The sequence below is a fragment of the Carassius auratus genome, chromosome 4 (assembly GCF_003368295.1).
Source record: "Carassius auratus strain Wakin chromosome 4, ASM336829v1, whole genome shotgun sequence".
Taxonomy (NCBI): domain Eukaryota; kingdom Metazoa; phylum Chordata; class Actinopteri; order Cypriniformes; family Cyprinidae; genus Carassius; species Carassius auratus.
This window is the reverse complement of record NC_039246.1, coordinates 22,217,886-22,243,007: the sequence shown is the minus strand read 5'-3', so window position 1 is coordinate 22,243,007 and position 25,122 is coordinate 22,217,886. Positions and strand designations below refer to the sequence as shown.

The 25,122-nt window shown below is 39.6% G+C and overlaps 2 protein-coding genes across 3 annotated transcripts; one reads left to right on the top strand and one right to left on the bottom strand.

The window, feature by feature from the left end:
- Positions 1 to 3: 3 nt before the first annotated feature.
- Positions 4 to 14,620, bottom strand: LOC113062821 (PCNA-interacting partner-like). 2 transcript variants are annotated; one of them, XM_026232827.1, is made up of 11 exons: positions 14,494 to 14,620; positions 12,932 to 13,103; positions 11,412 to 11,645; positions 11,212 to 11,310; positions 9,557 to 9,727; positions 9,288 to 9,442; positions 5,784 to 5,961; positions 5,521 to 5,702; positions 4,917 to 4,998; positions 1,524 to 1,719; positions 4 to 708 (listed from the first exon to the last, which is right to left on the bottom strand). In XM_026232827.1, the coding sequence occupies exons 2-11, from the start codon at positions 13,079 to 13,081 to the stop codon at positions 404 to 406; spliced, it is 1,752 nt and encodes a 583-aa protein (XP_026088612.1). In that variant the 5' UTR covers positions 13,082 to 13,103; positions 14,494 to 14,620; the 3' UTR covers positions 4 to 403. The 2 variants fall into 2 exon arrangements, with proteins under 2 accessions (XP_026088612.1, XP_026088623.1); XM_026232838.1 differs by lacking the exon at positions 14,494 to 14,620 and adding an exon at positions 13,331 to 13,463.
- LOC113062831 (nucleoporin Nup37) lies at positions 13,808 to 25,122 on the top strand. Its single transcript, XM_026232851.1, is given in 11 exon segments — positions 13,808 to 13,949; positions 14,348 to 14,555; positions 17,183 to 17,307; positions 18,622 to 18,694; positions 18,862 to 18,956; positions 24,014 to 24,104; positions 24,192 to 24,254; positions 24,256 to 24,374; positions 24,628 to 24,678; positions 24,761 to 24,854; positions 24,932 to 25,122. Coding segments are annotated over 10 exon segments (981 nt in total). The 5' UTR covers positions 13,808 to 13,949; positions 14,348 to 14,399; the 3' UTR covers positions 25,046 to 25,122.

Genomic DNA, 25,122 nt, shown 5'->3' with positions numbered 1-25,122 from the left:
ACTTGATTTAAAAAGAACTGAAATAAAAATTTATTAAAATCTGCAAAGTACGAGTCATGTTCAAGGGGAACAGAAAGCATTCATCACGACTGTCACACAATCCAAAAATGAAATGACAGAGTTCTTCCTCTGCCAACTCAATCTTCCTCTTTACATATCAAACATGCACACACACAAATATACACACACACACACCCCATCAGTAATAATCTGGAGAAGAGTGACACAACTTGTATTAAAAGCACTTATATGGCTATTTCACCCAAAACCAAAAAAGGTTTAGAACAACATGAGGGGGGATTAAATTACCATTTTCAGGTGAACTGCTCTTTTAAATGCATTTAATCTACTAATGAATAAAACCTGACTTCATTGCCAAAACAGAGCATCGTTGGTGAGTAAATTACAGTCTGAAAAAGCCTGTGAGTTTGCCCTGACCAACAATGAGCTTCTTGCTTGGAGCTTTATTATTCCTTTTTCCCGGGCCTCCAGCGGGAGCCTTGGAAGGGGGTCTTTTCTGAGGGGGCTGGTTCTCCTCTCTTCCTTGCTCAGCACACTCTCTGTTGGCAAGCTTTCTCTTTGAGGTCCCGGTTGCTCTTCTGAGCTGTTCTGGCTGGGTCCCTTTCCCACCTGCTCGGATCCAGGCATTTCCACTATGTTCCCCCAGAGCGGATTGACCGGGACATTCATGCCTTAAGTTAGTGGTCTCTGGGTCCATATCCACAGAAAAACAAGAAAAAGGGGACAAAAGAAAAAACATTGGACTTTGAGAACAAGGTGAAACAATGAACAGGAATAAAAAAGGAGGGGAGGGCTGAGGACGGAAGGGTAGAAAAGGTCATGATTACATTGCTGACGTTAGTCTGCACTTTAACAGTCGGTGTGTTTATTTTACAGCTCTGAAACTGAACATTTGTCATGTAACCTGGTGGAGCGAAGCCCGCATTCCCACAAAAAGCGAGCGAGGTGGGGGGAACGTGTGCTCTTAAGAGTTTTTACAACAGATGTGGGGGCAGCCAGGTTTTATGGGATGGGGAATCATTTAAAGGTTGATCTTAAGTACTAGTCCCCAAGCAGGGACTGGCCAAGGATCGAGGTCTGGGCTGTGGAGGTGGACCTGGGCATCTTTCCGACCATGTGGCGTCAGAAAAAGGGAGCTCTTCTGCATGTGTGCGCAGCGAACAGACCAAGCATGAAGGTTATTCAGTACACCAAGAACTGAGCCCCCTCTTTAAAAAAAAGAAGCAGCCAAAAAACACTTAAGACCCAATGAAATTACTTAATAAATGCAGATTCCTTATCGATCGGTCGCAGTGGGGGGCATATGCTCATTTCTAGAGAACACGTGATAGGACATTAACCTGTGGCATCATCATACATTTTTCTCTGGTATCCCAGAAGAGAAAGCCTACACATTTTAAAAAGGACACAACAGCATCTACATGGTCTCAAAACTACTACACAAGTCTAAGAATGACAAAACCACTTTTGCATAGCATCTTTAAATGTGGCAGAGGCTCTACCTTTGAGACCGATGTCCATCCCAGTGGGGTCATGCTCTTCCTCCACAGTCACTGGTAAAGTGACAGGTTTTTTGGGTGCAGGGTGCACACAGGTGGGACGTTGGCTGGTGCTGGGAAACTCCAACACCCGGTTGAGGGGGAGCTCATCATCCTTGTATGTGCATGCAAACTGAGAACGGAGGGTTGGTCGCACCACCTTTAAAGAAAATGTATATTAAAACAGCAGTTATTTTTAAAAATGTACTTTATTTTCAAATTGCAACAATAGCTGAATTTTGTTTTACTCATTACAGCTATACAATTATACCACTTTTGCTAAAAAAAATAAAAAAAAATAAAAAAAGGGATAAGATTTTTAATCCAAAATAAATGAATAATAAACCAAAACTAAACCTTAACAAAACCTTATCCATATTACCTGATTGATAACATGCCATAGGTTTAAAGGATGGTTCACCAAAAAAAAAAAAAATAATTCTGTCATTAATTACTCACCCTCATGTCGTTCCTAACCCTTAAGACCTTGGTTCATCTTCGGAACAGAAATGGAGATTTTTTTTTGTTGAAATCCGAGAGCTTTCTGATCCTGCATAGACAGCAATGCAACTAATATGTTTAGGACCCAGAAAGGACATAGTTAAAATAGTCCATGGGACATTAGTTGTTCCACTGTTCAATCAGGATTCAATTCAACGGTTCAATTTCTGGGCCTTCAATGAGCCAGTTGAATTGCTGTATATTCAGGGTCAGTGAGCTCTCGGATTTCATCAAAAACATGTAAATTTGTGTTTTAAAGATAAATCAGGGTCTTATGGGTTTGGAACGACATGATGGTGAGTAATTCATGGGACAATTTTCATTTTTGGGTGAACTGTTCCTTTAAGTTTGTTAAAACGTGAATATTATCAATGAATGATGTATGACACAGAGACACTGCAGCACTGGTACAACAGGACAAATGACTTTGTCCAGAAACACTCTGATACGGTCCTCAGATCATCAGGCAGTCTTATTTTTGAGCCCTGCTGATATAACTGGGCGGACATGACCACATCCAAAATCTTATGAAAATTAAAAAAAAAAAAAAAAGGATAAATACTGCAGTCCAGAGGCTAGCGTGAGGAGCATGAAAGAAGGGAATGGTAGCTCGCACAGGCGTAGTGAACCTCTAAGGTCTCAAGAGTCTCACAGAAGCGCTGATCCACCTCTTTCAGGGCCTTTGATCCGTCCCTGCTAAGGATTATCAGGATTCAAGGCTCTCTCCCTTCACACTAGCCGGCCACAGTAGGAGAGTGGAATTCAGGAAAGTAAAAAAAAAAAAAAAAAAAATACTGCAGGCATAGTTGGGTGGGACTGCAAAAAGCATAGAGAGAATGGGGCGGTGGGTATATGTTGGGGGAGGGGGGGGAATCAAAGTTTGAGTGCAGATTTTTCAAAGCACTTTCTACAAAGAACACCTAAAACCAACAATATCACTAGACAGGGTGCTTCCTTATTGGAGGCTTATATGGCACGTTGGGGAGCACAGATTGCACGCCAATACAGAGCCTTCTTTAAAAAACTAAAATAGCAACAGACCGGTTCAACCAGAGACCTCTTCTGATATGAACGTCATCATTAAGCCCTCAATAAGATGAGGGGTGTGTCTGAGTTTGTGAAGCACAAAGTGAAACTACACATGCCTGAATAACACCTGTTTTGGGACAAACCCATTGAGCCAGCTGACACTGCACCAGCAGCAGTGATATTATGACCCCATTTACATTTGCTATTAACATCGGAAAAAATTAGTGGTGAGCTGAGACAAAGTAACATGGTATTCACTTGATAGTGATGTGTATCGAATGAGTCAAACCAGGGGAGGTTCTCTGATTATATATTACTGTCAATGTCAGCGTTTTATTGAATGTTGGATAATAATGATAAAAATAGCCAATATCGATACATATCAAGGGTGTTTCCCTGCCTTTTCGGTCTCAAGACACTGTGAGGGCTTTAAGATTCCTGTCAACCAACACAGACCTGAATGGTTTGGAGAACGGATGGATGGATTATTATTATAATTGTTTTTATTAACCATCAGTTTTAAATTAATATTAAAATAATGTTACTTCTAGTCCTCTTATAACAAAAACACCGCAATTTTTAGATTAAATTTAATAATATTCTATTATTTATACTTATTAAAATCTTATCCCATTTACACCGGTACATCCATTTGAGAATGGGTGAATAAAAAAAGATCTTAAAACCAGATGGCTGTTTTAAGTGCGTTTTAATGGACATTCTTAGCAGGAAATATACTAACATTATGTAAAAAATATACTGCCATCTTTTTATATGAAAATACTGTCCCCCAGTGTATCGACTGGGGTTCATTATGAGTTCATTAAACCTTACAACATAACTGTACTCAGAATAACCCGTCTCTGCAGTCTTGCTGCTGGAGGAACGTCTTGATCTCTCCCCTTGTGCCAATTGAAGTGAGTTTGTGATGAAACTATTGGAGTACGGCTGGATAAAGACATTCAGCAGACAACAGGAAACAATAACCTTTCAAGTTCCCCTTGCTAGCTGAGTAACGCCACTGATATGGCAGGTTCAAAGTGATATTGATGCAGAAAGCTTCCGCCCGTCCAGTTCAGGAAGCGGTGAGCTGCCCGGAGACCATTACCGCTCACTAACACAGGAAGGCGGCCAGAAAGTGGAGGTCTAAAGAGACATCTGCTAGTGCAATCAAATAAAGAAGCCTTTTAACAAAATGTGCCTAGCATACATGTTCACAGAGCACTCACCATTTCTAATTGGTGAAGATGCCAGTACTAAAATAAACCCTGCCATTTATCATCACATTTAAAATGTGTTAGCAATCCAGAGACTAGTTAAGATTGGTTTCAGAAACAAGCTTCTTGACAGACATAATTTAGTTGCTATTCAGGCCGTCATTTCATATTAAGAGATTTATATCTTACAAGAATTTTATAACCAAACAGTATATAAAAAAAAAAAAATCTTATAAAGCCAAGAGATAATACTAAATCTTCTTCTCACAGCCCAGTGGGGTATTTTAAAGTTTTCTGGAAAAGATAGGCTTTAATTGTGCAAGCGTGCATCACTGCCAGGGATACTGGTTAAAGTCTGGAGTGTATTGTACGACACTAAATTTCACACTCAGTGATTGTTTTTATGTAACAGGAAACCTGCTGCACAAGCACCATGCATAAAAAAAACAGCTGTATAAATGTGCACATTACAAAATAGAGGAAGCAGATGATATAATTTGTGAACGTGCATTACTTGTCGTCTGTTTTGAAAATCAAGTGTCACATTCAATTTCGGTTCGACCGCTATTTGAGACTGGGGTCTCTGCTTACAGCCACCATGATTCTTTACCTTGGACTTGATGTGTTCTTGTTGGCTCAAGATGCGGTTCCGTAAAGGCTTTGGAGAAGATCCCGTGGGAGCATCTGGAGATCTATAGGCACAAAGTGGAACGCGAACAAGCTGAATATTCAAAGATGGAAACAACACGTTGAAGATCAAAACAAAATGATAATTAAACACACACACACACACACACACACACACACACACACAAATTAATTGACACGTCTATTAAAAGGCAAGTAATCCTAGAAAATAGACAGGATTTTTTTTTTTGCATCAATTTTCATATTGTTATTCAAATATTTAATTCAACATAGAAAAATATTTTTAGCATTTTAAATATCCTTTTTTTGGACACATTTTTGTCCTATAGTGTGCAATTTTATATATATTAAAAACAAAAACAATAAAATACAGCAGTGTGGAGTACCTCACTTGTAAAGGAAAGACAGGAAAATTCTATACAAACATTTAATTACAGACTGCATTATTGCATTCTAAAGTGTAAGCATCTAATTACGCATTATTATAAATTTACTTAAATTTGTCCTATGACCATATTTAACGGTTTTGTATAAAAACAGTTTTACAGCACAGCGGTGTAACTCACTTGTAAAGGGTAAGAAGACAGGCCCCAGAGATGCCATTAAGAACAGCATGATCTTCAGAGAGCAATTCCGCCTTGTTCCTGCAGGGCGGTGCTAGTGCTTCTTCATCCAAAAGAGTCATCAGAACCTTAACGGTCTCTCGTCCTCCATAGGCAGTGGAGTGGTTAATAGCATACACTTTGGGCTAAAAAGGAAACATCTTGTGTCTTACTAATGAGGTTGGAAAAAATATTTGGAGAAGATGTACTCTATCTACTATTTTTACCCTTGCTGGACTGATTCCCGTGCCAACCACTGAATGTGTCTGCATGGTGTGTATTTGACAGATTCTTTCCTTGAGACTTTTGGCCGTATCCTCTGCTGCAAGGTACACTGGGTCTCCATTACTGCGGCCTTTGACCAGAGCAGCTCTAATACTAGACACCAGCTTGGTTCCAGCTTCTCTGTTGGCAGAAAAATTTGAGAAGAGTCCTGGCCTGAACACATCTGAAAGCCAATACTCCATTATAATCAAAGCGCCACCTGCTGGCTACAGGAAATGGCTCGTTTCACACTAATTTTAACATGCAATGTCCAATCTGCATCAAACTTCACATATTTGGAATGAATATTAGCCTTTAGATGTCTTCAGGCCATGACTCTGTTATAATCATACCACCACCTATTGGCAATAGGACACGTCATGCTTTATACTTAAACATACCATGTTCAGTCTGCATCTAATTTCTTATGTTTCATAAAAGTGCTGGACTGAAGAAATCTACATGCCAAATTCCAGTTATAGTCATAGCGCCACCAGAAGGCTGCAGCAAGATTGACACAAATGACTTTGACACTCCTCCTATATTTACCACTTTAGATCCATATTGCTCACCGTAAGCTATTTTAGTAAAGCTGCCCGCTGGCGGTGAACCCGGGTGCGAGGGCCCTTTCATCACTGTTCGCAGCTTTAATTAAGAATGCAGTGCAATACAGACAATTTAAAGACAAACATTTTCATACTCTAGCAGCCCTAAAGGTGCAGTTACAAACTTTAAAAGTGTAGCTCACCCAAAGATGAAAATTGTGCCATGAATTACTGACATTGTTCTAAACCTGTAAGACCTTTGTTCATCTTCAAAACACAAATTAAGATATTGTTGAAGAAATTCAAGAGTGCACTGCTGTCTATGCAGGGTTAGAAAGCTCTCGGATTTCATCAACAATATCTTAATTTGTATACTGAAGCTGAACGAAGGTCTTACTGGTTTGGACTGAGATAAGGTTTTATCTTAAGCTCCCGTTTTGTGAATTTTGACCTGCAAATCCAGGTAAAAAAAAAAAAAATGCTAACAGATAAGGCTCTTGGCTAGGAAAAGAGAACACGCACAGAGACAAAAACTCTAATTTAGGTGGTTTGGTTCAAATCAGCACAAGAAGCTTCATAGTTTGCAGTGTTGTGGGAAACTGCTGTATATTTAACATTCTGAACACATTATTCAATGATCCCATATATCTTGACAAATTTCCATGATTTTTTCACAACCTTTCCACTAATGCATCATTCAAACAGATTTGTCAACCAATTTGGCTTTAAAGACAATGATTCACACTCAAATAACTATGGTTTCCAAATCACAACGCATGTTTTTAGATCAGTGTCTATAAATTGCCTTCTACTACGATGAGATTATTATTATTGCCATCATTGACTATTAAAAACCATTTCCCAAGGCCTAGAAAACTTGATTTTAAAAATACCGTGTTTCCAGGTTTCCCATGACTGTTGGACTCCTGATTATTAATTAGTTGTTATACAAAGAGGTTCGCTGCATTGAAACCATTTTGCTTGATTAAAATCTAGTGTGACCACTCTATAACTCATGTAAAAATGCGGCCTAGGAGATTCCAAGAAGTTTCTGTGCCAGACCAGTGCTATTGGTGTACTCCACCTCACTTTATGTGTGAATATATGAAGAGATTAATAAATGTAAACATTTGGGCTGCAGCGGGAAAGAGGCCGCCCTGAATCCCTGACCTTGCTTTTGTGAAAGGGAATTACAGTAACAGAATCATCTGGGAAAACAGATGTTAGCTCTACTAGAGACCCCGATTTCCCCCAAAAGGAGTGTTTGTGTGTGGTAATACAGTACTCCATAAGGTGCTGGGGGGTGGGGAACTGCACAGGCAGGGTAGCAGGCCGATGAAAGACCCCTTTTGGCTCAACGCTCACACTCGCTCTTCAGAGAAAAGAGACGTAGTGGTGAACAGGATCACATGCAGCAGGTCAAAGGCACTTCAATCAAAAACGAAGTTGATGCACATGATGCACTGCAGGAAATGACCTTGCGTCCTTTCTGAATAACTCCGTCATCTATTCAGTTCAGCTCCATGTGTTGTGCTGCCAAACGTCTAGTGGAGATTTGCTTGGACGTTTTGAAGTGCGAGTTATCATAGCAAAATCTCGCTGTTATGACGTTTAATCAGAGTTATCAAACTAAGGAGGGACAAGGCCACCATTTGCAGATCGTTACAACACACTTTGATGTTCTTTAGATAAACATGCTTGAACAATTCAGGCGATTTAATTAATACTGGTGCAGACATCATTAAAGGTTGCTTTAATTTATGCATCGATACATGGCGGCGGGTAAAAACAAGAGAATCCGTTTTTTTTTTTTTTTTAAAGATAAGACCAAACCAACAGATCCACAAATGCAGATAGGAAGTACATTTTCTTTGGGCAAAGCATGGTGGTACAAAATCTGTTGTATAAATCAAAGGCTCCTCTACACTCATCTGGGGTTGTGCACTGATGATAGGGTGACAGAAATGAACTCAAGGCAAGGTCATGATGGTCCTGGCTTTTAATTCAAAGCACCATGTTCACAATATCATTATACACATACTACTGCTTAGGTTAGCATACAGTATGTGCAACATACGGTGCACCAATGTTTTTGACCTGAAACATCAGCCAAAAAGAGCAATATACAACAAACATGATGCATGACATGGAATAATGCATCTCATAAAACATTGCCCTTTAAATGACCTTCCTTTCTAGTGTTTCTGATTAGAAGCAAGGAATAATCAGTGACTGTTTTTGGCCGATTTGGCTTAAACAAATTTAATCTTACTGCAAACACAGTGACTTTATGCATCATGGTACTCTTTTGAATAGGCAGCAACTTACAGGGAAGAGAAGAAATTGTCGAATAAAGTAATTATTTGGGGGGTTTTTTGCACACAAAAAGTATTCTCGTAACTTCATAAAATTATGGTTGAACCACTGTTGTCACAAACTATTTAACAAATGTCCTTGCAACTTTTCTAGTCCTTGAAAGTGGTAAGTGTGTTGCAGTCTATGCAGGGTCAGAAACCCTTCGGATTTCATCAAAAACATCTTCATTTGTGTTCCGAAGATGAATGAAGATCTTCAAGATCAGTAATTTATGATAGAACCTTTATTTTTGGGTGAACTATCACTTTAATCATATTAATTAATATTATGAGAGTGCCTAAATGCTTAAAAAGGTATGCAAGCTTTATTTGCAAAAAAAAAACATGACTTTCTAAATGGAATACAATTCATTTAATAAATAAAGTCTTAAATTAATTTGTATGGCAATTTTTTTGGCCTGTATTAGAAGAATTATGTATTTCCAGCGAAGGCAAACATCTACAGCTGCTATGCAGACTTTAGAAATTTGTTGTGTTCAGAATGGAGTACTATATTGATATGCATTTCCGATTTGTATATAAAAAACACAAAACAAACGATACATACCTGGGATTAGGGATTTCTCCCAGAACTTCTTGACACTGGTCGACAAAGTTAAGAAACTCCGATAAACCCTTTACGTGCTTCCTTAAGGGGTGAGACTCAGGTGGGGCGTACCCCTTTCCTCCCAACTGTATGGCCCTGACAAATGATGTTACTGTCTGAATATAGATAACACATCAATTAATTAGCATTCACAGTATGGTAAAAAAAAAATGTGTAGTTGAACAAAAATGTGTGCAAATATCTTAAAGTATATGTGATTGCAGCTTCACCAGGAAGAGAGATGAGGCGCTGTCGCAGGCAGCATGTCTAAGGTCAGTAAAGGCTCTGTGACCCAGAGAGCGATTTGGGTTGTCCAGGGTGTATGCGAGGGCCAGGTCATTCTTGCAGTTCACCAGAAGGCCCAAATAAAAACAGAAAACTCTCCTGACAACTCTCTGTATCTGCAGGAAAGGTTGCACAACTTAGTGGAATAACTGGAAATGTATTTAAAACCAATGTTAACTGAAAGGGTAAAATGGTTTGTTTTTAACAGGAACAGCTCATACTCTTCCGTTCTGCAATACTGATGAGTCAGTTAGCAGAATTGGACTCATGTCTTTTTCCACAGCCCCTTAAGCTTAAACAGGCCAGGCTCATAAACTTCATCACCCCCAGTATTACAGTGGCAAAACCCAGCATCTACTCACACATAAATCAAAGCCCAGCAGAGCAGCTGTGAACAGAACTGGGCAAGAGCAGCAGCAGTTTCAACACACTATACAAAGTGCTTTTAAAACATCCTGTTCTCATTTGATGATTGTGAATATGATATGATATCGTATTAACCTTGTTCTGAAGAAGAGGCACATGCAAAGGGGTGAAATTTAACAGGAAAGAAAAGGAAAAAAAACACAGCCAGCAAAACAATAACAGAGTAAGATCTCGACATAAGTAACAGAATCAGATCCTTTGCTAAACTTCATCCTCCTTAGTTACTGTTACCAGGTGCAATAAGCTTTAAAATATCATACATGATACCGACATTTAATTATATAATAATTAATTATAATAACATGCATTAGTTATATTAATGATAGATTTTATATATAAAACATTTTACTAATATATATATTGCATACACCGTTGTGCTCATAAATTTACATACCCCTTGCAGAATCTGCAAAATGTTAATAATTGAAACAATAAGAGGGATCATGAAAACTGCAGGTTATCATTTTTATTAATATTAATAACTGAATTTATAAAAATGACCCCATGGCCCTTGAATCTTAATACCATGTGTCTTTTCCTGGATGATCCACGACTGTTTTTATATTTTGTGATAGTTGTTCATGAGTCCCTTGTTGGTCCGGAGCAGTTCAACTGCATCATGTTCTTCAGAAAAATCTCCCTCCTGCACATTTTTTGGTCTTCCAGAATCTTCTGGATATTTGAACCCTTTCCAAAAGTGACTGTATGATTTTGAGATCCATATTTGTGTACGGAGGACAACTGAGAGACTCATACACAACTATTACAAAAGGGTAAAAACATTCGCTGATGCTCAAGAAGCACTGCTTGAAGTGGAAGAAAAGAAGTGCCGGTACTTTTTAATAATTCACAATGTATGTACAATGCCACAATCAATCAATCAATAATTAAAAGATTTCAATACAAATTAGCATAAGTCAAGCTGCAATGCAAATGTTTTATTGACATCTGATCTGATTGCTGATGAAATCAGCCGTGCTTTCTCTTCATTAGGGCCGTTTTGAAATTACTGTTTGAATTGGTTTACTGGATCCTTGGAAAGTTTTTAGTGCTTTGTTGAAATATTTGTGTTCAACCCATTTTCTTTCATTGTAATGGTTTGTGAATAAGAGCTATACACACACAAACACACACACCTCCAATTCTAGTCTCATGCTAATGAATCACCATTTACCTGTGGACTACAGATTGCCTTGTTAGATGGAGTTGCGGGACACAAAGGAAGAGGATCCATTTTCTCCTTCTCAGCAATGAGAAACTGAAACATTTGCATCTAGATATTGAGATAAGACCAAGAACATGCCACAGATTAAAGATCTTTGAGAAAGATGACTGAAAGAACATCCAGATCAGAGGCCCACTGGCAGCACTCACTGCGGTTAGGGGCTCCTCACGGTCCTCATTTATCCGAAGCTCCTTGAACATAATGAAGACGTCAATCAAGTCCACAGTATTGGTGCGTTTCAAAAAGCAGTCATACTCTTTTCGGATGAGGTCATAGTTTTGTGGAAGAGGGATATCGTTGTGGGATAGCTGGAGCTTCTCCAGAAGGAAGTATTTCCAGGCAGCCAAGACTTCACTCAAAACAACACTAAAGTCCCCATGTTCCTGTCAGGAGCAGAGCAAACACAGGGACAAGCATATTACGCAGAACCACTCCACAGAAAATGTACAGATACGGAACAAAATGTATGATTCAAACTTGTGTGACTCATTCTTTTCCCTACTGCAGCATATAGAGACTGTAAGCAAACATTTACATTCAAAGTGGAAATCCAACCCATGTTTCAAGTCCACCCATGAAAGAGTGTTTTTCACACACTTTTAAAATAAAATTATCAGCAGAAGAAATCCAGTAAAAATGTGGGAAGAAAATCTTCAATAGATCATTTGACTATCTGTATAAACATGATCTGTGTCACATATTTGACATGCAGGGGTCCTATTATGCTCTTTTACAAAGTCTTAATTTTGTTTTGACGTTGTACTAGAACAGGCTCTCATACTATAGGTTGTTCAAAAAAAAACAACATTGCACATTTTGCATTATTACAACACCTCTCTCTGGAGTCTGGCATGAACAGCACGAATAGTTCCTGTATCAAATGAAGTCCCGCCTTCTGAAATACGAAATGTGCTGTGATTGGTTAGCTGGGCCAGTGTGTGTTGTGATTGGCTCCACTCTGTGCCTGGTCGGGAAAATGTCACGCCCCTAACCAAAGCTAACTGTGAGCTTCAGTGTAAATATTGCGTCAAAATCAAATCAATTTGAGCGAAATTTAAACCCAGATGATTGTAACAACTAAGTTTGTCTGTCTTGGGAAAGCTAGCGTGTTTCCGACATAGCGATATAACACTCGTTGCCTTCTTTAGTGCAGCTCAACCTGGTCTCGTCCCATACATCAGCATTTGTGATGTCACAAATCCTGGAAAATATGCGTTGTTGTCCAATCGAGTCATTTGTTGTAGTTTTAGTAAACCGATTTCAGAGTGTCTCTGAGCTTTGCAGATCTTATTTATGCTCAAACAGCAACATCACAGACTAATTAAAGTAGAAAAAGTTAAAGCATAATAGGACCCCTTTAATTTGAGATTAAAACATTTAGAATAAAAATGAATAATATATACATTTCATTATTTTTGATCTACCAGTATATACCATATACACCTTTTCATTTCAAAAATATAGCATCACAAGTAAAAATAACTAAATTTTTTTTTTTTGAAAATTGTATTTATTCCTGTGATGGATAAACTGTATTTCCAGGAGCCATTACTCCAGTCTTTAGTGTTACATTAATCATTATTCTTACTATTATCAATGTCAAAAACAGCTATATATATATATATGTGGAACAAGTCTTCAAATCAAGTTCATGACAATGCAACGTTACCTGCTTGTTGACCCCAGCCATAGCAAGTTGTAGGACCATCAGCATCCCATCAGCCCCTTGGATGGTGGTCCTCTCAGAGTCTAACACCCTGTGACACTCTCTCCTGAAGACCCTGGTCATTGTTCTCAGGCTTTCCTCCATAAACACCATTATTCAACGTTAACAAAATTAACTGCAGGGCCAGAAAATCGAGCAGGTCAGCACTGCAATGATTATGAGCAGACAGCAGAACATACATACAACCCAGCCAGCATCACATAGACCTTTCCAAATCTAGAACTGAGCTAGAACAGAGAGAGTCCGAAGACATCAAGCAAATCACAATAATAGTCAGGAACAAGAGGAGCCCATTTACACTTTATTAGGAACAGGACCTCTAAACGTCTTAAATCAACTTACCAACACTGATATTTAGACGCGTACTATGTCTCTAATGTGAATCACATAGGAAACAGACGCCAGTAGATGCAAGTTATTATAAACTGGTCCGATGCCTGTAAATTTAAATTCACATGCCAGGACGCCTGGACCAATCACAGACCGCGATGCGTTAAACACGCCCCTTCCAAACGGGAAGTTAATACGAGCACAAACATCCAAGTAACAGAACGGTGATGGTTTCGTTTTGTTTCAAAGCACAAGAGTCGTAAAAGTAATCAAATGTCAGATATATTGCTCCGGGGTAAAATTGAAAAATGTCAATAATTTATAGAAGTGCATCAATGCGTATTTTTCTTTGGCTTTGTTTCATGTGCTTAGAGATTCAATATTTTTTATTTTATTAATGCTCAAAAATCAAGAACAGTACATACACAAAAAAAATACAACCATTATCAGATTCAGTCTTCTTTTCTCTTCGTGCTGCTAGCGTAATGATTACGTCACTAACCTGGAAGTAAACAAGCGCGATCACGTGATCAGAAAGCGCGCTGAGAACGAGCACCGCATGGGTTTTTAATCTGCACCAGAACTCACTTTCTCAGCCTGTCGACCAACCGAGTATATAAAATTATTCCAGGTTTGTGTAATAAAGCTTTGATACCTATTTTAAGCATGCATGACTCTTTGCACACCAGCCTGCTGTCTCTGATCGTAAGTGTAACGTTAGTTAATTCATAACTTCGACAGTGAAATTAATGTATGGACACCGTGAAGAAATATAAAGAGTTGAATACTTTATTATTAACCTAATATATGCGAGGTACAGTAGAGATTAATTTATAGGGTTTATTTAATTTTGTAAAAGTTATTTTGGTTAAATGTAGAAAACTTTATGTAACTAAAGCAATATCTGGACAGCACACATCCCATTACGTTACTTTATATTATATCAGATAATACTTTGTCAACTATTATGGCATTTTTACAACAATAAAATGTGCTAATTTGTGTCTCTCCATGTTATTCATAATTTAGAGTGGAATGTAACACCCTTTCACCCAAACAACAAGGATTCATTTGATGGAAGATGCCAGATGAAACAGTTCGCACTGCAAGCTACACAGTGTCCTGTGAGGACTATGTTCATGTAGTGGAATTCAGTCCATTTGATTCTGGCTCACCTGCGTCACTTCTGGCGTATGGAGGAAACCAGTATGTGGTCGTGGGCACTTGTCGTTTTAAGGTGAGTACAGTAATTCAACAGACTGATCAGTCTGTGGTAAGAGTGCTAACCTTCTGGAGGTGTACCTCACTGCAGGGTTACAGTCCTGCTCCAACACACACTGATGAACTGGTTCAGGTGTATTTGATTAGAGGTGAAAACACTTCAGGAAGTGAATTCCCAGTGTCCTTTTTTGCGTACTATTTTCCCTAAACAATAGAGCAGGGTTCCTCAAATCTTACCCTGGAGGTCCAATGCGCTGCAGAGTTTAGCTCCAACCCTGATCAAACTCACCGACCTGTGATTTTCTATTGGTCTTGAAGACATTGATTAGCATGCTCAGGTGTGTTTGATTGGGGTAAGAGCTAAACTCTGCAGGAAAGTAGATCTCGTGGACCAGATTTGAGGATCCCTGCAATATAGGGTGTGCATGTGATGTCACCTTCAGCTGGAGTGACTGCAGTTCTGTACACTGAGTGGAAGCATTGGTTTTCAGTGTGAATGCTGTGACCGAAAACACACAACACACCTTAAACGAGAAAAAGCTTTGCGATTGACTGTACAAACAGAAACAAATGGACTCCTGGCAGCCAAACAGATTTGCAGTTGTCGTTTTGTGTTAATATGTTAAATTTAAAATCTTACCCTATATATGTTATTGTTCTATATCATTTTGACAACTCATCGATTAAGTATTTATCATCTTATGTTTTGCATAACTGGATTGGTTTTTAAATAAACACTGACAAGAACTAATCAAAGTAAAATCCGGATTTAGACCAACCTATTCTGTATTTACATAGTGTGCACCAGCAAAATTTGCTCTATGTTTTTCCCTGGCTTTGCAAGGCACATATAAATGTCAGGAAACACGATTCCTGGCTATATGTCAATATCCATGGACCACTGGATATTTGGTAAGTCATAAGAAACATTATATCGAGTCCAGCAACTTTTAGTTTAAACTGATCATTGTTTGTTTTACTTGTGTTTTCGCAGCTTCCCTATTAAATCCATTCACACAGCTGGCTCTTTTGCCACTCAGTCCAGCGGAGGGGGATGTGTTTCGGTGGGAAAGTGATGTCAATGCATACCCCCTATAGATCTTTTTCACATTACCAGGTTTCTTAGCAGCGGAAGTCAGCATAGTTGGGTTTCAAAGGACAAAAATAGAGAGAGACTGATAACGGCAGTCAGAATAGGAAACTATGTCTAATTTACCATCCCTCCCATAGACACTGTATTAAAAACACCTTTATTAACAGCGTTAACTAGGTTTTTTTGTAAATTTTTGATGCAAAGGTGATATAATACAGAGTGTTATAAATTAACATACTTTTTTTTAATTTTGTCAAAATATAAAAGTACTTTTGAGGATTTGTGTTGCTGATGACTGTTGAAATGTGTCATCACTGACTTGTGAAAAGGGTCCATATTCAAGATAACCAATCTCAATTACTATTTAGGATATTTTGAAGGGTATATGAATTGGGATGCCGGGTCTAATGAGTTCTCTTTGACAGCCTCAAGTAATCACAATTTTTTCCAACAAAACATCCTTTCTTCCATGAAACTCCAGAACTGTGTTCAGAAAGGACTGGGCAGTATACAACTTTAAATTAGTTTTTAAAATAGTTTGTACGACCAAGGAGTCAAGGTTTGGCTGGTTACCATGGTCCTGTTAGAAATACCAGAACGCTTTCAGGTTCCTAGAAGTATTGTTAGCTGACCACCATTCAAAATTAGCTGGCAAAATATTTCACAACCAACTACAAGTTGCATTTAAAATGTAAATGTCATTATTTCATTATGGGCATTATTGCATTTTGTTCATTTGTCGCACTAGTTTAACAATTTATTGAATGAAAGATCAAGTCATTTTGTGGGATAATGGGAACTATCGTATACAGTACAACAAGATAAATGGCATACTACAAAATATGGGAGATATTCTATAGTATCATATACTACAAGCTTTGGCAAATATAATAGATTGTCTGGGAAATTCAGACATTCAGAAAATGTACACAATGGCTGCACCATTGAATATTTCCTTACCATATAGCAAGGGAAAAAACTTCATAAAACAGCAGGCAAAAAGTACCTGGATGACTGACTACTGATGAAATTTTAAAGTGCACATCCAATGCACATTTTACTATTCCATGAGGCCACAGGAGAGGATTTGTGGTCATGCAACTGATGCTATAGTACATAGACAATGACATGATGGTGAATGTGGAACACCTAGATTGCATTCATACTATATACAGTACAGACCAAAAGTTTGGACACACCTTCTCATTCAAAGAGTTTTCTTTATGTTCATGACTATATAAATTGTAGATTCACACTGAAGCCATCAAAACTATGAATTAACACATGTGGAATTTTATATGGAACTATATACATAACGAAAAAGTGTGAAACAACTGAAAATGTCTCATTCTAGGTTCTTCAAAAAAGCCACCTTTTGCTTTGATTACTGCTTTGCACACTCTTGGCAATCTCTTTTCTGCATACAGATATAGTACTGCTCAGAATATACCCATCCATATCAATGTATGAGAAAACCGTGTTTTTATGAGGATGGTGCATGAGAACAGATCATTTCCTGTCAACAAGTCTAGTGATTTCTATTGGTGCAGGAGGAAGACACAGAAGTCGAGGATGTAGAATTCACTTCTTTGCAAGTGTTCTTGCATGGAGTACGTGTGGATGCTATCGCATGGAGCCCTGAAGCGCGTCTGGACAAGCTCCCTCCAGTCATCAGGTATGGCTTTGAGAATGGGTTGTTTTTTTATGTGGGGAGAAACCAAATCAAACTGATGGAATACAATGTGACTTTGTGTGTGTAATATAAGATGGGGAATTATGATGATGTATGGAAGTAGCACAGATCTCAATGCCAGACACCATACAGTTCTTCATCTACAACCGGGTTCCTTCTCTTCATTAGAGGCTCAGACACCGTAAATGATAATTGATTTATTTTACTGCAACAAATTCTGATATTCTTTTAAATGTTAGATAAATATGCTTTTTCTGTATTGTACTATGGAAATACCCGGCCTAATTGATGTCTGAGTCAATTGGGATATTTGAGAGTTGAGATATTTTACCACACACGCACAAACATACTCATTTTTGTTCAAACAAATGTGTTTTCTCAGAACATGTTTTTATCACGAGAGACCCATTTTCCAGGGATCGATTCATTACCGAGATTTGTATGTTCATGTCAAGTAGTGGAAAGTGTCCGTCACAGCTGTAGTTTGATCTGGTTTGTATCAAGAGTCTAATAAGATGTTGTCAGTCTGACATGTTCTTCGTTAAGCTGTGAACTAGGGAAGGTTCTGCTCCTGGTAGGGAAGTTTCCTGTAGGTTTAGCAGCATGGGAAGGGCAGAGTTATTTCCTGGCCATGCTGTGGTCAGGGCGGAAGGTGTAGCGTGCACTGCCTTTTATTTGAGTTTATTTTCTTTTTCACTGTAGGTGTATCTCTTGGGAACGGAGTACTAGAGATCTTATTAAGGTTTCGTGGGCTGGCTTGACATGGAGTCAGAGGTTATTGACAGGTTGACTCGTTGCCTGCTGGTACTGCTGGCATGAAAACGTTTGGTACCGTTGTGAAGTTACGCCATCCGCGCAACAATCTAGCCAAAGACAACTTGCAAATGAACATGTTGATAGAACGATGTGATGGTAATCTGACCTTTCGTGGCAAGAACTGGTGTGATTTTTGTTTGTTATAAGATGGAAGAAGATTCTGTCTGTGTGTGGTATGGTAACATAAAAATGTGCGTGCGACTCTCTAACTAAAAGTGTTTTTCTTGTCAGAGGTGAGTTAGTGTAATTGTGTGAATAATTGCTGCTGCTGATTAGTGGCAGAGCTGTTTTATTAGGTTTGGTTGGATTTTGAACAGACAAATGTGAAAATGGCGTGACGAATTTCTGACTTTGGTTGTTTGTCTTTAACATTTGTAATCTCTGCAGTGTTTTATCTTCTGACTGTGGTTTGTTACACACCCACGTACATGATGGTGACTAAATGCAGTGTATTATTTTAACCCCCCCACCCCATTTCAGGCTTTGCACCGCAGCGGCTGACAGAAAAGTCAGGCTTTGGACATCTGATCTTCAAAACAATTGTGATGTAAAGGTAGCTCTTTCTTTTCATGTACACTCTCAGTTTATTTGCTGGTGATATAAAATTAAAGGAATAGCTAGCTCACCCAGAAATGAAAACCATTGTACAGTAATGTTTCTTTCTGTCTTTGGCTGACTTATTCACTGTATGAACGTCCTGTAATTTCTTGTATTGTCTAGGTGATGGAAGGCCACACCAGCTACATCAATCATCTAGTGTTTGAGCCTGCAGAAGGAAAGCAAATAGCCTCTGTCAGCGATGACCACACTTGCAGGTTAGTTGCACTGCAGTCCGAGTGTATGAGTGTGAGAAAGTGAAATATATGTGTGTGAGTGCGTTCTGTTCTCTGTTAATGATGCAGAAAGTCTTGACCAAATTTCCACACTGAAACCCGACACTAAACACAACACGGCTCTCCGTTGCTCTGCGTAAGCGTCAACCGCCACTTGCTCGCGGAGTTTTTCTAAGTAATTGGTTAAACGTGGAAATCCAATCAGCAGCCGAGCCTTTTCCTCTCCACGGCCACAGTTAACGAGCTCCACGAATGTGGCCCCACCAATCAGCCACTGAGGTAAGTGTGGTTTCCTGGCAGTCAGAGGTAATGTAAGAGAGCACTCCTGGAGGCTCGGGTCTTCCCTTTTGCGTCAGAACCGTGTAACTGACACACCTGGATGTTGCAGCTCTGCGGCCTGCCACAACTCAATGGCCCGGCCTTTCTCTTCCCAGCTTGCAAACCCTAATGGCTTCAAGGTGGACGAGGACCAAGATGGTAGTTTTCCTTATAGACATCCAATTTTCAGCTATTTGATCCTTTGTGCAGACCTTGCCATGACAGTTTTATGATATACATCTTAAAATTTGGATGGGGTAACCATATTTTCTCAACATGATCAGTTGCTTTTGCCATTCCTGTCCCATTGCGTTATAGACGTTGCATCCCTTTCTTGATATTAACCATCATGTTTCACGTAATCTGCGCTGGGGTGTTTGTGGATGTGCTTCGAGCCCTGTGCATTTCTTAGTGCATACACTGCCAGTGTCAGCATGTGACCTAATATCAGCACTGACCCATTGTGCTGTGATAATGTTTTGAAACCCTTTTCATCTGGGTGGTGCAACATTGAGAATAGGAGTGCGCTGCTCTTCTCGCAGCTGTTTTATTGATGTTGGTAGAACTTCAGACTGTGATTAAAGGAGGATCGCAGATCTTTATCATAGTCAGGGCCCTGGGGTGAGACCGTTTCAGTTTGCAGCTTCGGCAGTAATGGGCTTCTTCTCTACTGGAACCTGTATGTGCTGAAACCCCTTTTGTAATCCCTAGCACCCCTAAGATTGGCTCAGTTAGAAGCAGCCTATTATTTTGATTAAGTAATAACCATCTCTTATGAATAAATCATGGCCCACCCGACAGCACAGTAAGGTGCAAACCACTGCAGTTACCATATATTACTAATCCTGAGCTGCCAGCTCAAATGAGAGATTTGATATGATGATTTGAGATTTGGTGTCTCGCTGTGGTCGTGCTCATAAGGAAAACGGCCAAACGTTACCCAGAGTGCCCGCCAAAACCATAGTTTACACATGCCCATCAGAACTTAGATACAGATGTTGATATATGTTGCTTTGGTCAGTGGATTTTGTGTCAGAGATAGTGTGTTTGGTGGGAGAGCAGAGGGGCCACTGAAGGGATTATCCTGTGGAGCCAGAGAAAATAGTAGAGTGCTCCATCTGCAGAAAGATTTAAATTCTGTCACGTTGAGAAAATATGGGACGCAGGAGGAACAGCGAGGTGGAACAAGGGAAAGATCAGGTTAATATTAGAGAAAGAGAGTGAAGCTTTTCCAGTCAGGCCACACAAACAGCTTTTGATACAAATGTGGCTCTCAGCTGGAATGTTTATCCATGTCATGACACACCTCCCCTGTTTAAAGGACCACCTGTTATGGTCACCAGCATATGTTTAAGGATGCTGTTCTGCAGCATGGGATACTAGTATGGTTGTGTCCCTACTAGGTTTCCTAACACCAGTTGAAATTCATGCTGTTCTTTTCAGCAGGGTTCTTCTTCAACACGGACATTTACATTTTTTCTTGCCTGCCTTTTAAGATCTCGCCACTGAGGGTTTGATCAACCACCTCAATTACAGAATCGCCTTGATTTCAAACCATTTCAGATCTCCTCTAGTGTTACGTAATTCTGTGTGTGTGTGTGTGTGTGTGTGTGTGTGTGTGTCGGGGGAAGAGTGTGACCTGTTTCCTTTTGAAGATCAGAGGAGTTTTTTTGCTATAGTAGAGTTGCAGGCCTCAGTGCCACCTACAGATTATTTTAGGGAGTGCAGGTCACACAAGGGAATGCTGAGTTGACAGAGTTCAAGCTAGGAGGATGAGGCATACCTTTAGTTCCAGTGAATTACAGGTGTTTTTTGCATCAACAGTTCTGTAAGACAGAAAAGGGGTTTGGCCCAAAATCATAGAACAAGAACATCATAAGTAACTTTTTTGAAACACAGGTAACAACTCCAACTGGTACACAAATAGCACTATGATGACCAAAGGTAGATTTGACTGCAAATTGATTACGATCCTTCTGGAGGACCACTTTATAGATAAGTGTGTTGGAACAGGCTGGAGTAAAACTCCATAGGAAGATGGTCTTCCAGGAGGAGTAGTAGACACCACCGGCAGTAAAGTTTGGACCTAGCATTCCGCTAAACTGATGACACAATCTAAGATAATCTAAATTCTTTTTAAGAAGGATACTTTCAGTACTGCTTTAGAATTTTACTAATACAAGGTCCCTAGGAAGGGAAACTTTTACTTCTAACTTTTCAGAATAGCCTTCCAAAGGAACATGTGATGCCTTGAAATGTTGTTTACAATTTCTTTTTTTTACCGTTAACGGTTCAACAGCTTAGTGCAAGGCTGGGCAACTTCAGTGTGAGTTGTTTGATTAGAGTTTGAACTATACTGATCAGGACAGTGGACCTCCAAGATCGAAGTTGCCCAGCCCTGCCTTAGTGCCGCCTTTTTCTCTAAACGGTATATACCTTTAGAATATGTACCTCAGAGGTAGTAATATGTACTCTCATAGTACTATTATTAACCCACTTCCTGAGTTTTATAACAGAGCCATCATGTCCTATAAAGTGAGTCTGGTGACGATAGATGTTTTTGGGTTGGTTTCGCCCGCCTCACATATGTTTCTGTGTGAGGTTATAAACTTTTTATTCTCTTCATGATTGATAAATTATACTAGACCACAAAAAAAAGTGTAATTTTGGCTACTGAGAGCACTTGAATGTAAACAAAACCACTAACACTGTTGGTTTAAAACAGGTCAGGTCAGAACTGTTATTCACACCATCTCAGTCAAAGAATTACCCCTGACCTGGTCACCACCATAAATGTTTGTTTCAACAGTTCTTAACTCAATTTCAGCATTTCTCACCCCTGCCCCATCTGAAAAATCCCATTGCACGCTCAGGTCAGCTTCCCGGTTGTGCAGTGTGGGAAAACACAGACAAGCCAGACAGATCCTCCCCTTGTTTTCTCTCTTAGAACTTCCATGACTTCAAACACTTCCCTCTCTTTCAACTCATATTGTACATGGCTGCCGCATGTTATTCCACAATGCTGCGTAAGTTATTGGAGAGACTTACTCAATAGCAGTAGCACATTGTCTGTGATGCTTCTCACTGTGTTTGTGTGCTTAGTGTCTTAATCCTCATTTGGCTTTGTCAAGGTTGTAGAGAGCTAACTTTTCGCCCTCTTGCATACCCTGGTGGTTGTCAAGGCTGGCAATTTTTGGTTTCGCGTGCAATTGAACTCTTGCTTGGCGTGGGGTTCTGAGTAAAGGGGTTTTAACCATGTTTGTGTGGTGTGGTCTGAAACCTCACTCATACTCAGCAAAGGAGTTGATCAGAGCAGAGATGCCCCAGACAAGAGGAGACAGTTCGGGAGTTCCTGGAAAATGTTGAGGAGAGCTTAGGTGCTTACAAAGACCATCGTCTGGTAACTGTTGAGCATAGTGCATGTCCTCCAAGTACCGCCCAGCTGCAGATATTAATCTACCCAACTGCACGGTTGACATTCAGACAGGCTTTGGAGTGCCTTCTCAATGACCTCATCAACCAAGCGGTTGTGCGTCTTTCCTATTAATGGAGGGCTTCTTCTCCCCCCTCTCCTTCTCTTCCCCCACACTTTCCCAGAAAACCTCCACAGTTTCAACTCATTTGAGAGAGCTTGTGGTTCTCTTCACTAGGGCCTCTGTGATGTGGTAAACCCAAGATCTGATCTCCAGTGAAACCATCCAGAATCTGATCTCCAGTCTTCTCCGTCCAAATGATTTATGGCGTCTGCTTGCAGGCCTCTTGCTGTATCTGCACTTGCCCTAGCGTGCCTTCACAAATTTCCTCGAGGCCAAATTTGGAATGAAAATCTTGTGTTCTTAGGAAGATAAAGCTGGGAGGTATTGGCAATCCTGCTTCTGAGTGGAACTCCAGGTCAGCTGCAGGCAAGAGTTCCTGTAGTTCACCTGGTAGAGCATGGTGCTGGCCACTCCAAGGTCACCACTTTGATTCCTAAGGAACACATACTGATAAAATGTATACCTTGATTGCAGAGTGTCCTGAATGCTTCATGTTTCTTCTCATTTATAGCTTGAAATCTGTATCTTTTTAAGTTGTTTTCAAAACTCTGTAGTCTTCAGTCATTCTCATTCTGTTGTTTTATTTTAGATTAGTGGTTAATGGTTTTTCAATGACAAGAAGTTATTTTTAATAATTTGACTTCCTTCCGTGTGCCTAATTGAGTTCTTTTTAGGATTATGCCACTTCTGATTAGTGTCCTGTTTCTGACAGTGCTTTTTTTAGCAACCAACTCATTTGATTTTTACTTTCAGACTTTGTGTGTGTGCATGTTTTAAATGTTAAGAACACATCGGGACAGGAGGTGATGTAATAACCCATGCATGGCCTCATTATTTCTTTTCCTGTTGCTTAACCATTTGCTGTGTCGCCATGACCTCTGGTGCTTTATTACACCACTTATAATTTGTATTACATTTGAGTTTTAACCTGATTATTAATATGGGGAAAGAATATCAACACAGTTAAAAGTGCACATCTTGATTAAACCCCTAGTACTTTAGGAGACTTTCCCTGTTTAGCATGTAAAATTAACCTAAACAATGTTTTGATCAAGTTCTATCTTTTGGCCATTATACAGGATAGATGCTGTGGTGAACATATATTACAGCTTTCCTCATACTTAATGTCTTTTTTTTTGTATTGTATTTACCTGAAGATAATTTTGTTACTTTTTCTTCTTAAAGAGTGTGGAACCTTGATGGTACTGAAACCATTTCATTCAGACTGCGTTCCCCTGGCGTAAGTGTCTGTTGGCACCCTGAGGACCTCTGCAAGGTCAGAAACAAATCTGACAGAACTAATGGTTATATGGGATGTAGATTTCAATGTGAACTTTCAGTGTGATATATTTCTTTAATACAGTTGATGGTGGCGGAGAAGAAAGGCACTATACGGTTCTATGACCTTGTTACACAACACGCAATTCCTGTCTCTGGACAGCGGGCAGGTGCCGCTCATGTCAGCTGACTGGTGTCTCACAAACACTATCAAGGTTGGAGCTGTGGTGGCCAACGATTGGGTGATCTGGGACATTACCCGCTCTAGGTAAATGCAACTTTGTCTCTGTGGCTAAAATACATTATTTGGGCAGTGAGTTGCTTTTAAAGTAGAACTATTGTGTGGTCGACATGACCTGTCTCACCTGTTCCTCTTAATTTAGCTAATCTTTCTGAGAATCAAGAATTTGTCCATAATGTGCATCAATCCTTAAAACCTTAAAACCTTCAGCTGAGAAGTTTTGTTAAAGGTGGAGCGAATTAAATTGTCGGTAAATGATGCTGATGTGCTTTGCCTGTAGTTATCCACTCGAGAAGAGACCAGCTCATGTTGACAAGGCAAGACATTTCAGGTAATTTTTTTGTTTAATGATCAGATGATTTCTTTGCTAGACTGCATCCATGACTATAATCCTGGTGGCCTTTCTTCTACAGATGGTCAAGGGCAAATGAGAATCTTTTCGCTACCACAGGCTATCCGGGAAAAATCAACAGTCAGTTATTGGTGCATCATCTGGGGCATCCACAGGTTTGTAAAATGATGTACTTTTGTCGTTCGAGTTTGAAAGAGATTTGCATTACAATGGGATACAAATGTCTTTGCAGCCTGTGATGATTGGTTCTGCATCTGTGGGGGCTGGTCTAAGCTGGCATAGGACCCTGCCTCTATGTGTTATCGGTGGGGACCGAAAGCTGTTCTTCTGGATGACAGAGATGTAACCTGGACAGAAGTCAACTGGAGAGTGTTTCTGTTTTCCTTTTTCAATAAATAAAGTCATATTTTTCATGCACTGTCA

What these genes read in the sequence shown, in the direction of transcription:
- LOC113062821 (XM_026232827.1), bottom strand. Translation starts at nt 13,081, where the DNA reads ATGGTGTTTATGGAGGAAAGCCTGAGAACAATGACCAGGGTCTTCAGG. An exon ending in AAGAACACATCAAGTCCAAG is followed by an intron (nt 1,720 to 4,916) that starts GTAAAGAATCAT and finishes TTTTCTTTAAAG; the next exon opens with GTGGTGCGACCAACCCTCCG. An exon ending in GATGGACATCGGTCTCAAAG is followed by an intron (nt 709 to 1,523) that starts GTAGAGCCTCTG and finishes ATATGGACCCAG; the next exon opens with AGACCACTAACTTAAGGCAT.